General features: G+C 39.8%; 1 protein-coding gene across 2 annotated transcripts; it reads left to right on the top strand.

Annotated features, from left to right (window-relative positions):
* The first annotated feature begins 1795 nt into the window (after positions 1-1795).
* LOC109246243 (guanylate-binding protein 6-like) lies at positions 1796-13928 on the top strand. Of its 2 annotated transcripts, none has more exons than XM_019414088.2 (6): positions 1796-2198; positions 6076-6293; positions 7336-7420; positions 7762-7952; positions 8906-9085; positions 12979-13928. In XM_019414088.2, the coding sequence occupies exons 2-5, from the start codon at positions 6204-6206 to the stop codon at positions 9077-9079; spliced, it is 540 nt and encodes a 179-aa protein (XP_019269633.1). In that variant the 5' UTR covers positions 1796-2198; positions 6076-6203; the 3' UTR covers positions 9080-9085; positions 12979-13928. The 2 variants fall into 2 exon arrangements, with proteins under 2 accessions (XP_019269633.1, XP_019269632.1); XM_019414087.2 differs by lacking the exon at positions 12979-13928 and adding an exon at positions 11742-12725 and having other exon boundaries at positions 1804-2198.
* Positions 13929-16211: the final 2283 nt, after the last annotated feature.

The following is a 16211-nucleotide window of genomic DNA, read 5'->3' on the forward strand; positions in this document are numbered from 1 at the left end:
TGGGTAGGCTGGCAGGACTGAGCCCCAGGAGCTCAGAGTGGCACCATAACACATCCTTGGATTTGTTTACTTTCTTTCCTTCCTTGCTTCACTCTTTGCTACAGTCTCCTGGTTGTGTGTGAGGCCTTGCATATGCAGAAATAATGCCTTCTGAAAGGCTATGGACAAAGGATAATTTTATCAGCTCGAGGTATTTCAGCATAAATTCTAGCTTAGCATGGGCTCATCAGTAAACTATGATGACTCAGAGGTCAGAGGTGACTTTTAAGAAGTCTATCTTAAAAACTAAATGAAAGAAAATTTTTATTTTTTTTAAATGTTTATTTATTTTTGAGAGAGAGAGAGAGAGAGTGCAAGCAGAAAGGGGCAGAGAGAGAGGAAGACACAGAATCCAGAGCAGCTCCAGGCTCTGAGCTGTCAGCACGGAGCCCAACGCAGGGCTCAAACCCACTAACAGTGAGATCATGACCTAAGCCTAAGTCAGATGCTTAACTGACTGAGCCACCAGGTGCCCCTAAGTGAAAAATACTTTAAAACATAACCAAGCAGACCCATGAGTGGCCACATATGGCAAGCTCATCAGACCATACAGAATTAGTCTCAGTAAGGGGCTCCTGGGTGGCTCAGTTGACTTCCACTCAGGTCATGATCACTCAGTTCATGGGTTCGAGCCCCACATAGGGCTCCATGCTGACAGTGCCCAGCCTGGTTGGGATTCTCTCTCTCCCTCTCCCATGCATGTGGTCTCTATCTCAAAATAAACACAACTTAAAAAAAAAACAAAGAATTAGTCCAGCCAAGTCACTAAACAAAGTATAAAGCCATCAACAATCTCTTCAGGGGACACTGGAGTCCACATCATATTATTTATAATGTCCAGTTTTCAAAACAAATTATGAGACATGCAAAGAAACAGAAAAGTTGGCCTAATCGTAGGAAAAAAAGTTAATAGAAACCATCTCTTGGGGCTTTAGCAGACAAATACCTTATTTAACAGGCAAATACATCAAAGCAGCTATTATGAGTATGTTTAAAGAACTAAAGGTAACTATGTTTAAAGACCCAAAGTGTGTTGAAAATGACTCATGGTATAGAAGATACTAATAACAAGAAGAAGTTAACCAAAATAATGAAATAGAAAGTGGCTCAAAAACCAGATTTGATCTGGCAAAGGGAAGATCTGTGAACTGAAGATAAATCAACAGAGAGAACCCATTTTGAGGAACAGAAAAGAAAAAGGAATTAAGAATAATAGAGCCTCAGTGACTGTGAGGCATCACCAGGCATGCAAATATAGGCAGAATGGAAGTCTCATCAATAGATAAAAGGTAGAAAGTGTTAGAAAAAATATATGAAGGAATAATAACCAGAAACATGCATAATTTCTGAAAAACATTAATCGACTCATTCAAGAAGCTCCATGAATTCCAAGACATAAAAGTACAACAGAATGCACACCTACAGACATCGTAGTCCTGGAAAAGGATCGAGTCTAGGGAGGACTCAAACTACCCACATTTTGACTTCAGTCTGTACTTTCTAACTGATTAAGTTCTCTTAAGACCAGCAAGACCCTGGGTGATTGACCCCAAGACAATGATCCACCTGACCTTTGCTGCCCAGTTGCACCTACCTACCACTTTGTCCCACATTTTCCTTATATGAACCTGGAAATATTTTTTGGCACTTTGGGGACAGCCTTTGGGACACAAGTCCACTGTCTTCCCAGTGTCGGCCTCCCTGAAACAAATTCCTTTCCTGACTCGCCACCACTCTTCTCTCTGCCTTTGGGTTTTGTCAATGGCCAGCTGCCAAACCTAGTCTGCTTGCGGCCTCTGGAGCCAGCAGCTCTGTGCCCTTGGTCTCAGGCAGCAGTCCCTTTGTGGACAGGCGAGCTGGGGAGAAAATAAAGCTGGTTTGGTGCAATTTCCTAGGGCCTAACTGCAGAGTCATCGGGCTGCTCTCACTTGCTTCACCCTCATACCTTCTCTGGCTCTGGCGTCTGGGTTCCAGCAGGTTTTCCCCAAATAATTAAAAATAGCATGAAGTGCTTTTACTTTCAGGTTCAGCTTTATGCTCATTTCCTTTCTTAACAACCTCAGTTTGTTTTCAGCTTCTGTGGGAGAAGAAAACAGCAAGGGTGAGTTAAGAGGTACCTGGATGCTCATTCTTGAACAGAACAGCAATCTATGGCTCAGGTATGTTCATTTCTAAACTGTCTTTTACATGCACTTTAGGTTTGGGCTTAAAACCCTAATTTCTGACATAAACATGAGAACTCAGAAGAGGAATGCAATAGATACATGTAAATATGTAAGCTATAAAACCTTGTGTTTGAGATTTTCCACTTAATGCTGTTACATATTCTTGTTCTAAAATCTACACATTAAAAAAAATGTGAATTACAGAGGAAGTTTAAGACTACAATGAATTCTTACACACCATTCACTTGGATTTGCCCCTGTGGTGATATTTTGTGACATCTGCATGCTCTCTTTCTAAATAGATATGTAAGTTTTTCTATTAACATTCTTATTCTGATTATTATTTGGAGCAATAAGTAACAGAGGCTGTGACTCTTCACCACTAAATACTTTGGCACGTAGATCTTGGGTTCCAGACATGCTTCTACTTTCTTTCTTTGGATCCATCTCATTCCCCCACAGCCATTCCTACCTCTCCCTCTGGCTACTATTCCGTCACTCTGGTAAGGACATCCCTGGCCATCCTGCTAATGCTTGCAGTGAATTCTCTGGGTATTTAACATAGCTAACCTCTCCCTTCTTCTAGGGCTCACTCTGTCTGCGTTGCCTCTGAAACCCCATGGTCTGCCAGTGCTGTCACCCCTTATAGTTCCCAGAGGCTTTTCTTCTTTTGTATTCCCAAACTGAATTAAGTCGTCTCCACTTGTAATTCAATGAACCCTTATCACTCACATCTCTCTCTCTCTCTCTCTCTCCTCAGGATTATTTCAGTTTAACCGGTGTACCATGTGCCCAACATGGGGACCAGGCAGAGAACAGAATAGTCAGGACACCTTTCTCCTCAAGCTTAGACCTTGGTGGAGATGATTAGAGTTGTGATCAACAGTAAAGTATAATCCTTGTTGCATTGTCCGTCATCTTCCTAGTTTGAGATGGTTACTGGGAAGTAGTGTTAACTATCCCCTTGTAACCATTCTTCCTTTCTCCCCTACTAATAGAACTCCTGCTTCTTTGCCATGCACATAGTTTCCCAGAATAATGATGGCAATTCCAGCCTCTCTTGTGGTTGTGTACGGGAATATGGATAACCTAAGAAGCGATTTAGTTTACATAAACTTTACATAGTAAGGTAAAGAGTTAGTATTCTCTGCTTAGAATACAAATGACAGCACACCAGGGACTGCCCCTTACAGATGGTTGAGCATATGATAGGATCTGAAGCTTCCGTCCTTATGAAACACAACTACATACCATCCCCAGACTACTAACCCTGAAATTTATGAGGGAGAAATAAGTGTAAACTGCTTATGACACATTTCTTTCCTAACTGTCACAGCTAAGCCTAATTCTAACCTAATAGTTATCTTAGTATCACTCTGAGGGCAGGGGCTGCAGCTTATTTATCTTTTAATCCAAGCACACAAGCACAACATGTGGCAAATAATAGATGTTCAACCAATGAGTTGAAGTAAAAAAAAAGGGGGGGGGCACAGTGAATGGGACTAGATATCAAGGAATAAAAATATGAAAAGATATCTTTCATAAACCTGAGCTGAACTGGAGCCCTTGGTGAAGCACTGAGCTGTGCCAGGAGAGAGCCAGGTCTAGAAACTGCTGAGTGGTTTGCAGCTGTCATCCTGACTCTGCAGAAACAAGAGGAGCCCATCGGGTCACAATAATACATTAGAGCAGGTATTGTGAAGATAGGAGAGTCAACAGAAATCCCGTAGAAGTTACTGATCATGGCATATGGGTAACCAATGTTTTTGAAGAAAATTATCTTGCCAGGTAATTGGGTGTCAAACATAGAATAGTAAAACAGAACTTCAGGCTTCTAGTCATGGGTCTACCATTTATTCACTATGTGCTTTTGGCAAATACCTTACTTTGACTTTCTGATCTCATTTGCAAAGTGAGTAGAAGAAGCCTACTTTGCAGGTTCTTGTTAGAATCAATGAGAGCAACACATCGGAGACTGGTGATACCCAGGATTTTGTCTCTAGCTTCATCAGAGATTTGGAGAATAATGCAGGCAGCACTCTGCAGATGGCCAATGGTAGCCCGCATTTTGTGCCATGGAAAAGTACAGAAGTGCTGATGTATTCATGCTTCGGATAACTCTGAGGCTAGAGAATGACTTTGTGGTCTTATTTTACTGTGAAGCTCTTCTGGGTTTGCAATTTTCCATTGTATCTGAGGAGACAACCTGTATGAGAAATGCTCTTCTCAGAGATTAAATATATATAATATATAATATATAATATATATAATATATAGTATATAGTATATAATATATAATATATATATTCCAAGAAAACTAAATTTCCAACAATTAATTCCTCAAAGTCGGTAGAATTTTAGTAGGAATATATACAATCTCATTCACCCTCCTTCACCTCATATCTACTTTATTTTTATTTTTATTGATATAAATGACATATAACATTTTATAAGTTTAAGGTATAAAACTTGTTGAATTGATATATTTATATATTGCAACATGATTACAATCATATTAGTCTTAACTAACATCTCTATCATGTCACTTAATTATCATATGTGTGTGTACGTGTGTGCTTAGCAACTTTGAAGTTTATAATCTGGTGTTGTTGTCTATAATCACTATGCTGTGCACCTCTAGGACTTATTTATTTACTAGTTGCAAGTTTATACCCTTGTAAACCGCAAACCTCCACTTCCCCCACCTCCCAGCCCCTGGTAATTACCCTTCTACTGTCTTTATGAGTTCAGGTTTTTTAGATTCCACATACAAGTGCTGTCATAGAGTATTTGACTTATCTCACTTACTATAATGCCCTTGAGGTCCATACATGTCACAAACAGCAACATTTCCTTATTTCTCATGCCTGAACAATATCCCACTGTATATATGTACAGAATTCCTTTATCCATTCATCTATTGATGGATATTTAGGTTTCCATATCTTGGCTATTGTCACTTATGCTGCAATAACATGAGAGTGCATATATCTCCTTGAGATCTTGATTTCAATTCTTTTAGATAAATACCCCTAAGTGGGATTGCTGGATAATACGGTAGTTCTATTTTATTTAATTTGAGAAAGAGTGAGTGAGTGTGTGTGTGTGAGAGAGAGAAAGAGAGAGAGAGAGCAGGCAAGGGGAGGAAAGGGAGGAAGAGACAGAGTCCCAAGCAGGCTCTGCACTGACAGCACACAGAACCTGGAGGGGGAGGTGAGGGGTTCAATCTCACAAACCATGAGATCATGACCTGAACCGAAATCAAGAGTCAGATGCTTAACTGACTGAGGCACCCAGATGCCCCATGGTAGTTATTTTTTAATTTTATGGAACCTCCATACTGTTTTCCATAGTGGCTGAACCAATTTACAATGTACATTTCTACCATCCGTGTACAAAGGTTGTCTCATTTCCACATCCTCACTAATGATTATCTCTTGTCTTCTTACTATTAGCCATTCTAACAGGTGTGAGGTGACATCTCATTCTGCTTTTGAGATATCTCTTATTTTCCTGATGATTAGTGATCTTTTCATTTACTGTTGGCTATTTGGATGTCTTCTTTGGAAATATGCCTGTGTAGTTCTTCTGCTGATTTTGTAATTGATTGTTATTAAGTTGTGTGGTTGTCCACTATGTTTTTATGCCTCATTTGGAAATTCTTTTTCCAAAAGATATCAGAGCATGTTAACTGAGAATAGATACTGAAAATTTTTAAGTGCAGTGATCAGGAGGAAAACACTTATTTAGTAGGAGGAGATGGGATTTATAAAAAGTTTCAAACTTCATAGCGTCTTTAAAAAATCATCTTAGAATTTATAGTTTCTAATTTTGAATCTCATTGATACCCTAAACTTCTTGCCTCATTCAGGGCTGGGGATTCTGGTGACCTTAGTGGATGCCTTCAACAGCGGAGCGGTTCCCTCTCTGGAGAACACGGTGATATCTGTGTCCTAGTGTGAGGACTCAGTGGCTCTGCAGAGTGAGGTTCCCACAGAAATGGTCGTGGCAGTACCAGACCTGGGCTATGGAGCCGCCCCCACGGAGCAGCCCCCCCAAAATGACGAGGAGTTATGGAAGAAGTACATGGTACTTAGTCTTAATAGTTGATTCTTCATGTTACCCCCTCTACCTAAAGGGCACCTGATTGGCCATAGATTAGCTAACATTCACAGCAGAAGGATGCTGATTATTCTGAATAAGAGAGTTAAAAGGACACTATTACTCTATTTTATCTCCTTCTCCTCCAAACGCAGGCACTTTATCTGGAAATCTGTCTAATCTCTGAAGCAAAGTCAGTACAGACACTCAGATGGCCTCCTTGACGGAACATCTAGTTTCCCTGTGGGCTTGAAACATGCTTCAGTTATTTTGAGCTGGCTGCTTTTCTGTGCACTCTCACCCATTCAATCCAAAGTTCTCTGGGAAGATTGTTACCAGATCATTCTTTACCTTTATTTTACTTTGAGTTGTATGACTGTGAATCATGCCTTGTAGATAGCATTACAGGATGCCATAGCTGCACAGAGCCATAGAGATCATATAATACAAACTCAACATTTCACAAGGAAGGCTCAGGGAGTTCAGAAACTTAACCAATAGTCTTGAAGGAGTATTTCTGAGATGGTAGTAATTGAAGTTTCATTGAACAGTAATTCACACACCATAAGTTTCATGCAGTGAAAATGTACAATTGACAAAAATGTACAAATGTAAATGTACAGTGATTTCTTTCACACAAGGAAGGTGGTCTAAGAAATCTTCCTGGAAGAGGAGTGTGACATACATTTTGAAAGATTTGTACGTATCATCCAGGGTGGAAGTTACTGGAGGAGTCACAAGCAGGAAAAAAAAAACCCATCATGTGAAAAATATGAAAGCATCTGAGGTTACACGTCTGGAAAACTGCAATTTCTTCTGACTGGTGGAACCTAGCACGAGTGGAGGGAAGCAGCATTGGCAGACGAGGCTGGAGGAATAGTGAGACAGGCAGGGTCTTAGAACATGCATTTGTAGGTGGGGGGCGGGGAACAACTAGGGAATTTGATCAGGGCAGTTTTTTTCTCAGAATATTTCAACGGAAGTTCAGGTTAGACCTGCCTGATATGTCTCTGCCCTTTGTGGTTCCCAGAGTTTAGTGCAGATGAAGAAGGAACTAGAGGGAAGCTGCATGAAGAAAGATGAGCTTCTCCATGAAGCACGAGAAGCCTTAGCAGGTATGGGGAGGGCTCTGGGCATGACGGGGAGGGAGGTTCCTGCCAGGCCCTCTAAGACCTCTGACAGGAAGATCTTCTCGAAGCAAGGAGTTTCCTCTCCTGTGGAAGACATGCTCTGCTAAATCTGAAAATAATAAGACAAGGTGTGGTTGTTCGTCGGCCAGCCAGTCAGGGGGCCTTTCCCACCTTGTTCTCAAACCTGCCCTCGATGTGTGGTCACGAGTTAAATTTGGACATTTCTGTCTGCTCTTCCCAGACAGTTTGGTGTCTGAGAAAGTGGTGGTTGTGGGACAGAGGGTTGTTGCTTTCAGGCTTAACCATTGTTTTCTTGCCTGGAGCAGAGGAGCAAGCCAAAAGAGAGACAGCTGAGAAGGAAAAGCGGCTTCTTGAGAAAAGGTGTAAAATGCTGCAGCAAAAGTTAGAGACTCTAGAAACAATTTTCCAGGAATCCATGGCCCAAATGAGAGAGGAGATAAAGAGAGAGAGAAAAAACCTTCTGAGAGGGCAGAATGAGAGGATTCAGAGGCTGGAGGTAAGCCTGGCTCGGGTCTGGGCAGTGACTGCAGAAGAAAGCCCTGGAACCCTAGCAAGGGAGGACTGAAAGTTAAAGCAAAGCCAGACAGAGAAGCACTGCTGTCATTTACTGCACCCAATTCACTACAAGCCCTGAATCTGTAATGGCTTGTGTCAGGGCACGTGGGCTGTGTTCACGCTGAGTTTCTGGAGAGTCCCATAGGAACTTGGTAGCTCCAAGAATTTCCGGAATATAAATCACCTTCCCAGGACATGTGCTGCTGTTCTGAAGGATTCCTGGATGATCTCACGGAGCCAATATTAAATGGGGTCCTCAGATTTATCGTCAAAGATGTCCTAACTGGGTGTATGTAATAAAAGCAGCAATTGGTTCACTTTCCCAAGATTATTGCCAGTTTTCAGGCACCCTACCCACCCAAAGACCCTAAGACAGATCCCTGCTGACCTAAAACCATCAGATATGTATAGACTCAGAAGTGAGGGGGACTGATAGCTCCGAACCTGTAGCTGTCCCCAGGAGAGGATGGCCTGTCTGAGTCAGCATGCGACATAGGGGAAATTCTCTCTTCTCCTGACTGGAAGTGTTTGCATCAGATTTCTCAACCAGCTTAGACACTCCCATTATTTCTAAGATGTGGGTGAGCATTTGTGTCATTCAGATGAAAGAGTCCCTCCTAAATAGCATTAATAGAATATCATACAATTGTCCTCACACCTGTTTAGCACCCTCGCGAAACCTTAGTGATGGATGAATATAAGTAAGGTGGTACTGTGCTTCTTATTCTTCAGCCCCAAACCAGGAGATATTCCTGCTGTAAATGATCTAATAAGAGAGAATACTTGAAAAAGGAAAATGCAGATAATTTTATAAACTATTAATATGTAACCTTACTCCTGAAAGTTTGGGATCTTTAAATGTTTTTCTTTTATGAATGTATCACACAATTTTAGGCCCAAACAAAAATCATGACTGGTAACAAGCAACATACTGAAACTGACTGCACTCCAAAGATAATGGAGAACAATGACAGAGAAGATACTTCGCAGCCTTCGTGGTGGCCTCAAATTTGTGAGCTTCTACAAGAGTTGATTTTACTAATGGTCAAGTTTTTCTCTTGTATGTAATTTCAGGTAATTTTCACAAGTTTTCATAACAGCTTTTTGATATAGCTTATTTTCACGCATATGTACCTTTTCTATTTTTCAGCAAAATTTAACAGAAAAATAGAAAAGTAGAAAACAGAAAAAATAGAAATGCCCTACTATAGGGCATCAATGGTTGACAAAAGATAGAGTAAATGTGGCTGGACAGTTAATTTAAATGGATGTGGAAATAACTGATTAGAAGACAAAGAGAAGGTCAAATTTGTAGCCTCCTGGAAAGAAACACATTGGAATATATTTATCAAGAAGTGCTTCTGAAAGTTGCATCTGAATAATTACTCAAATAGATATCCATAGTGTGTTCTTGAGTAGGACGGGACAGCACCATATGCAAAGCAATTCTTTCTTGGTTTACCTGTAAATTTTATGCATTGCAAGTTAAAATTTCAAAAAGGCTAATTGTAAAATTTAAACAGAGCTGATCAAAAAAATCAAAAGCCAAGACAATTCAGAAGAGGTACAATGAAATGTATAGATCTGCAAGAATTAGAACAGTGTGTCACCGAACATAAATATAAAAACATAAGAACAGAACACACCGTGTAGTCTAAAAGTAGACACCCCACCACATATAGGAATTAAGTGCATGTGAACAGTGTTATTTACGTACTTATTTTTTTAAGTATATTTATTTTTTTTTTTAGAGCAAGAGAAAGCATGTGCATGCACACACACACAAGCAGGGGAGGGGCATACAGAGAGGGAGAGAGAGAATCCCAAGCAGAATGCGCACTGTCAGCCCGCTGCGCCACGTGGGGCTCAATATCACAAATCATGAGATCACGACCTAAGTCAAAATCAAGTCAGTCACTTAATTGACTGAGCCACCCAGGCACTTCCCCCAGTAATTTAAAATAACACTTTGGGGGCACCCGAGTGGCTCAGTCAAACAACAAACTTGATTTTGGCCCTGGCCATGATCTCACAATTTGTGAGATAGAACCCCACAGGCAGCAGGCTGACAGTGCATAGTCTGCTTGGGATTCTCTCTCTCCCTGTCTCTCTCTCTGTGTGTGTTCATTCCCCCACCCCAAAATAAATAAACGTTTTTAAGAAATAAAATAAAAAAGTAAAATCAGTGGGAACATACAGTTCAGTATGAACTACATAACAGCTGTTGTCAGACAACTGGAGAGCTGTGTAGAATAAGAAGGTGAGTAGATCTATTGTAAATTTTGTGTAAAGTAAGTTCCAGCTTGACTTCAGATGAAACATCAAAAAGCTCCACAGAAACAGTAAATGTCAGATAATTATAAAATTATGTTGGAACATCAAATTTATTTTTAAATGCCATAAAACCCAAAGATGTATAAACACTGACAAAAACTACATTAAAATAAAGATAAATTCATTATAGTGAAAAAGAACCTAAAGAAATTCAGAAGCCAAGAATGTTCTGAAGAGACAGCCTTGATTTCTGTCAGAGGAAAGAGCTGATTTATATGAGTTATACATCATAAAGGGCCACAAATCAATAAAAGTGGGCAAGCTTTGAACAGATAGCTTATAGAAAAGCAAGATATTCAAGTAACTCAAAATAAGAGAAATGAAACAAAACTATAAGATGCAATATTTTACCTCCCATGGTATCAAACTGTGTTTCCAATGTTTCTGAAAACCTGTCCTTTCATGGAAGCCCAAATTGTATAATATCTATTGCAAATTGTGTCTAATATATATTAAATGTTAATAGATGTCCATTTTGGCACCACATATTCAGTTTTAAGGTATACACACACTCTCTCATACACACACAGAGTCATGAAAATTGTGTATTAATAACATGTCCATTGTGGCATTGTCTGTAACTCTAAAGATTGGAACTACTTATATGTCTATATGGGAGTGGTAATGTAAATTTCAGCACACTTCTACAATGGAAAATTATATAGCCAGAAAATTGAGAAATAGCACAATTTGTAATGACACAGAACAACTTACTAGATCTATTGCAATGTGGAAAAACTGGGGTGCCAACCAATGAGACTAGGGCACTATTTCTGCAAAAAAAAAATGGAATTCATAATACTTATTGGTATACACATGAGGAACTAGCACTGTTGGTTGATTCTAGGGGAAACTAGGTTTCTGAGATCAGGAATGAGAGGAATACTTATTTTATTCGGTATAAACCTTTGTATCTTTGGAAATTTTACAAGGAGTATGTAATACTTGTTCAGGAGTATAAGAAAAAAAAACCAACGATGCTGTTTATGGTGATGATGGTGGTGGTGATGATGACAATGATGATGGTATTTAGGAAATTTTACATTCTTAGAAAAGCATCAACCAGTTCAAAAGAGAGGTGTAATAGTGAGGTCCAATACTGGGGGGAAAAGCACATATCCTAATCTTGTTTATATTATAGGGTTGAATTCTACTTCCTTAAATTCTTTGAAAAATAAAGTCTGAATAAGAATATGATGCAATTCTGAAATCCCAGCTTGTGTGTCTTCGCTTTCCAACTTCAAATTACAGTTTTAGATGTTAGTTGTATAGTGTGTCTGCGGTGTATCTTGATGTTTTTGGACTTCCCTTTCAGCTGATGTTTGCATGCTTTGTTTTTGTTATAATGAATTACTTCCAACTGCACAAGCGTGACATGTTAACACCTCTATTCTAGATACCTGTGCACAGTATTCAGACTTCTTCCAACAACCTCTACGATCCTCACCTTTATGTTGCAGACTGGTTTCTCCATGAAGTCTTGGATTTCCTGAATCCTCTAAAGCGGGTTGGGTGGCCCTCCTTTGTGATCTCATTGTACCTATGGCATGATTTTGAAAACTTAAGTTACCCATTGACTCTGTTTCGCTGATGATACCTCACTGCTAGGGACAAGTTTATCTTTATCATTGTAATCTTAGTTCCTATTTGCATGTCCAACACTTGATCAGTAACTGCAAAATGATGGTTGAACACATTCCCCACTCTCTAAAGATTCATCTTTAACAAAAGGTTTATTTATTTATTTTTGAGAGAGAGAGAGAGAGAGAGAGCGAGCGAGCATGAGTGGGGAAGGGGTAGAGAGAGGGGAAGAATGAGAGAATCCCAAGCAGGCTCTGCACTGTCAGCACAGAGCCTGACGTGGAGTTCGAACTCATGAACTGTGAGATCATGACCTGAGCTGAGATAAAGAGTTAGATGCTTAACTGACTGAGCCGCTCAGGTGCCCAGTTCCTGTTTTCTATATATATCCTAATTATGACAGATGCTTTAAAGGACCCTTAAAACAAAGGGTATAGTTTTTGACATAGAGAACAAAGACAAAAGGAGATGTAGATAAAATTAAATTTCCTCATAACCTGCAGCCCAATGACAAATACTTGAGACAGGGAGAGTATGACATTCCTCCAGGAACTCCCAACTGTGTTAATATTAATGCTTTGCTAGTGGCAGAAACAACCTTACCTCGACAATAGTCAGACTTCCACGATCTTGTAAGTCTTCTTTAATATATGAAAATCCTCTTGGAGACTTTCTTTTTCTCTACCCCTCCCACCTTAAAAGTATGTAATCAATCACTCCTCACAACCCCAGTACAACTCCTTCTCTCCAGGAGTCCTGTCCCTGTGCTTCAATTAAAGACACCTTTTTGCACCAAAAATGTCTCAAGAATTCTTTCTTGACTGTTCACTCCTGAACCCTACATCAAATCACATAAGTTTTAAGATTCTAATACAAAGGGTGTGGAATGAATTAGGACTACAATTCCTAGGAAATAGGACTGTGAGGATATGCATGCTAATTGAGACTTGCTACAGTGTTCTTCCTGAGAGAAGGGCTGATTCATCATGTATTCAGTTTGAGTTTCCTATGACAACTACTCATGAATGACATCACTCACTTTTGACTCACAGGTCAAAGGAAAACATTTAAAGGAAAATATGAAAAGATACTCAACATCACTCATCATCAGGGAAATGCAAATCGAAATGACAAGATATCACCTCACACCTATCAGAATGGCTAAAATCAACAACACAAGAAAAAACAAGTATTGGTGAAGATGTGGAGAAAAAGGAACCCTCGTGCACTGCTGATGGGAATCTACACTGGTGCAACCACTGTGGAAGACAGTACGGAGTTTCCTCAAAAAATTAAAAATAGAACTACCCTACAATCCAGTAATCACATTACTGGGTATTTACCCAAAAAAACATGAAAACACAAATTCAAAGGGATACATGCACCCCTATGTTTATGGCAGCATTATCTGCAACAGCCAAACCATGGAAGCAGCCCGTGTCCACTGATAGATGAAGGGATAAAGAAGATGTGGTATATGATGTGGGAAACAAAGGCAAAAGAAAAAAATTATATTTCCTTACAACTTACAACCCATTGACAAGTCCTTGAGACAGGCAGAGTGACCTTCCTCTAGAACTCCACTGCCTCAATGATGATACTTGGCTGAGGGCAAAAGGCGATCTTAGCTTAACATTATCCTGACCTCCAGGATCCTGTAAGTCTACTTTAACATATAAAAATTCCTTTGGAAACTTCTTTGATCTCTACCCCCCAAGATATAGGTGGGCAATCCTACTCCAAGCTTATGTGGCCCACTGATATACATCTGAAGGGTCTCATGACTGAGTTTTTACTAAATGGTAATAAATGACCTTTTCCTAACAGCAGCTAGCCCCCTCCAGGTCCTTAAAACCTTGTTTCCAAAATACCTTGGAGATTTATGCTATCTCTAACCCCCGCCCAACCTGAAGGTATATAATCAGTCACTGGTTTCAACCCCAGTGCGACTCTTTCTGTCCACTGGACCTGTCCAATATCTAATAAAAAAGAGATCAATGAAGTTGTTGCTGATATCTCTTTATGCTTGTTTATGATCCATCATCCTTGAATTACTCACAATCAGGGAATTTTTCCTATATGAATATTCCTTTTTATCTGATAAACCCATGTGCCCTTCTGATGTTTTGAAATTGCAGTTGTTTTCTTCATTCCCACATGGATACATTCTTTCTGATTTTAGTAGTTCTCCATATGTCCTCTATAACGACTTGACACAGGCATGTTGCAAGGATGTGTAACATTTTTTGTGTGTATGATTTTAAGTAGTGTTTTGGTGAGGGCTTCAAGAAGCTCCAATTAACTACATATACTCTGAACTTCCATTAGGGATTTTAATCAGCTTGTCTATTAAAAAAATCAAATATATTCATATTCTAGGGTTTTCAAACTGAGCTGTTATTCTTAGGGATAATTTAATGTGACAATGAGGAAGCAAAAGGCAAGCTGAGGTCAAAACACAAGATAACACCCTGAAACACCCGCCCCCCCCCCCCCCCCACCAGGTGGGATATGTGTGACATTCCTTATGTACTCCTGGCTTCCCAAAACAAAGGAAAGGGAAAAACAAATGGTCAACTGATAGAGATCACAGTAGTGTAGGACATGAGTCTCCATCAGTTGGCAACTGTCTTCATGATTTATAAGAAAAAGGCAATCTCCAGAAACCTATAGATGCAACTTCCTAGAGCCCTAACATCACCCTCCTCTTCCATAGGATAGAAAATCCTATATAATCAGTCACTCCTCAAAACCCCAGTGCAGCTCTTTCTGCCCACGAGTCCCGTCCCCATGCTATAATAAAAACACCTTTTTGCACTGAAAATGTCTCAAGATTTCTTTGTTGGCCATTGGCTCCTGAACCCTACTTCAAACCACATCAACAAGAAGCAGATTCGATTTTAATTAAAACAGAAATAATAATTATTGAGTGATTAGTACTACATATAAAGTCCAGAAATTAAGCATTTAGGACACTGAGACATGTCTGATTGATAACTTGTATCAAAGGTACCAGGAGAAATTCCAGATTAGAACTGTTTCATTACTTTGGTTTTTATGTCAATTTGTGGTGAGGAAAAGAAAAAAATTCTGCAGTTGTCAACTTATAAGGTATTTTATTTAAACGACTTTTTGTTAGTGATCATTGCTAGTAGTGTCTTCGTCATTTAAAGGAGATGTACCACAACTGTACAGTCTCTAAAATAGACATGAAGGACTACTTTGGAATTTTTGTAAACAGATGTGGAACAGTAAGTATGAAGTGACCTCATGCCTTCTCATCTTCTAGTTAACTAGATATCTTTATAGAGACGAAGGGACTTACTCGTAATAATATAGATTTGTTAGCCAGTAATACTTTACTGCACAGATATTTGCAGATTCAAGGTCACAGAAAACAAATATGAAAACAAAGCATTGTATTCACCTTGGGCACTGTGATGCGATATAACAAATATACATTTGGTCTTTATCTCAGGTTCCTGGCACAGAGTTTTTAAAACTCCCGGAATTTCCTGAGTCATTGGAATGATTAGAGCACTTTTTTGTTATTCTTAATAATCCTCTTTCAACTACAAGGGAGTTTATGGTAATGGAATAACCTGGGAAGATGAAGGCTGGTAACCAGGGTAACTAATTATGTGATTAGAGGGTTAGGATTTTCAGCCCTTCTCCCCAAGGGGCAACAAGAGGTGAGGGGTTGCAGACTGACTTAATCACCAATCATGCTTGTATAATGAAGCCCCATAAAACCCCTAAACAATGGTGTTTGGAGAGTTTCTGGGTTGGTGAACACATGGAGATCCCAGGATAGTGGTGTGACCTGAGAGGGCATGGAAGCTGTGTTGCTTTATACCTTGCCCTCTGTAGTTCTTCTTCTGGAGCTTTTTATCTGTATCCTTTATAATAAAACAGTAAACACAAGTGTTTCCCTGAGTTCTCTGCACAACTCCAGGAAATTATCAAACCCAAGGAGGGGATCATGGGAACCTTCAAACTGTAGTCAAGTTGGTCATAAGTACCATAGGCCTGGGACTTGTGATTTTGAAAAAAAAAAAAAAATTTATGTTTTAACTTATTTCTGAGAGACAGAGAGAGAGAGACTTGCACACACACACAAGTCCCGGGAGGGGGGTGCAGAGAGAGAGGGAGACACAGAATCTGAAACAGGCTCCAGGCTGTGAGCTGTCAGCACAGAGCCTGACACGGGGCTCAAAGTCATGAACCGCAAGATCATGACCTGAGCCGAAGTCGGACGCCAAACCAATTGAGCTACCCAGGCATC

Source organism: Panthera pardus, unplaced genomic scaffold (genome assembly GCF_024362965.1).
Source record: "Panthera pardus isolate Hobbes unplaced genomic scaffold, ASM2436296v1 HiC_scaffold_11, whole genome shotgun sequence".
In the NCBI taxonomy this organism is placed as follows: Eukaryota; Metazoa; Chordata; class Mammalia; order Carnivora; family Felidae; genus Panthera; species Panthera pardus.

Coding starts and splice junctions, on each gene's coding strand:
- LOC109246243 (XM_019414088.2), top strand. CDS start 6,204: ATGGTCGTGGCAGTACCAGACCTGGGCTATGGAGCCGCCCCCACGGAG. Junction 6,294..7,335: donor AGTTATGGAAGAAGTACATG/GTACTTAGTCTT, acceptor TGTGGTTCCCAG/AGTTTAGTGCAGATGAAGAA. Junction 7,953..8,905: donor AGAGGATTCAGAGGCTGGAG/GTAAGCCTGGCT, acceptor ACACAATTTTAG/GCCCAAACAAAAATCATGAC.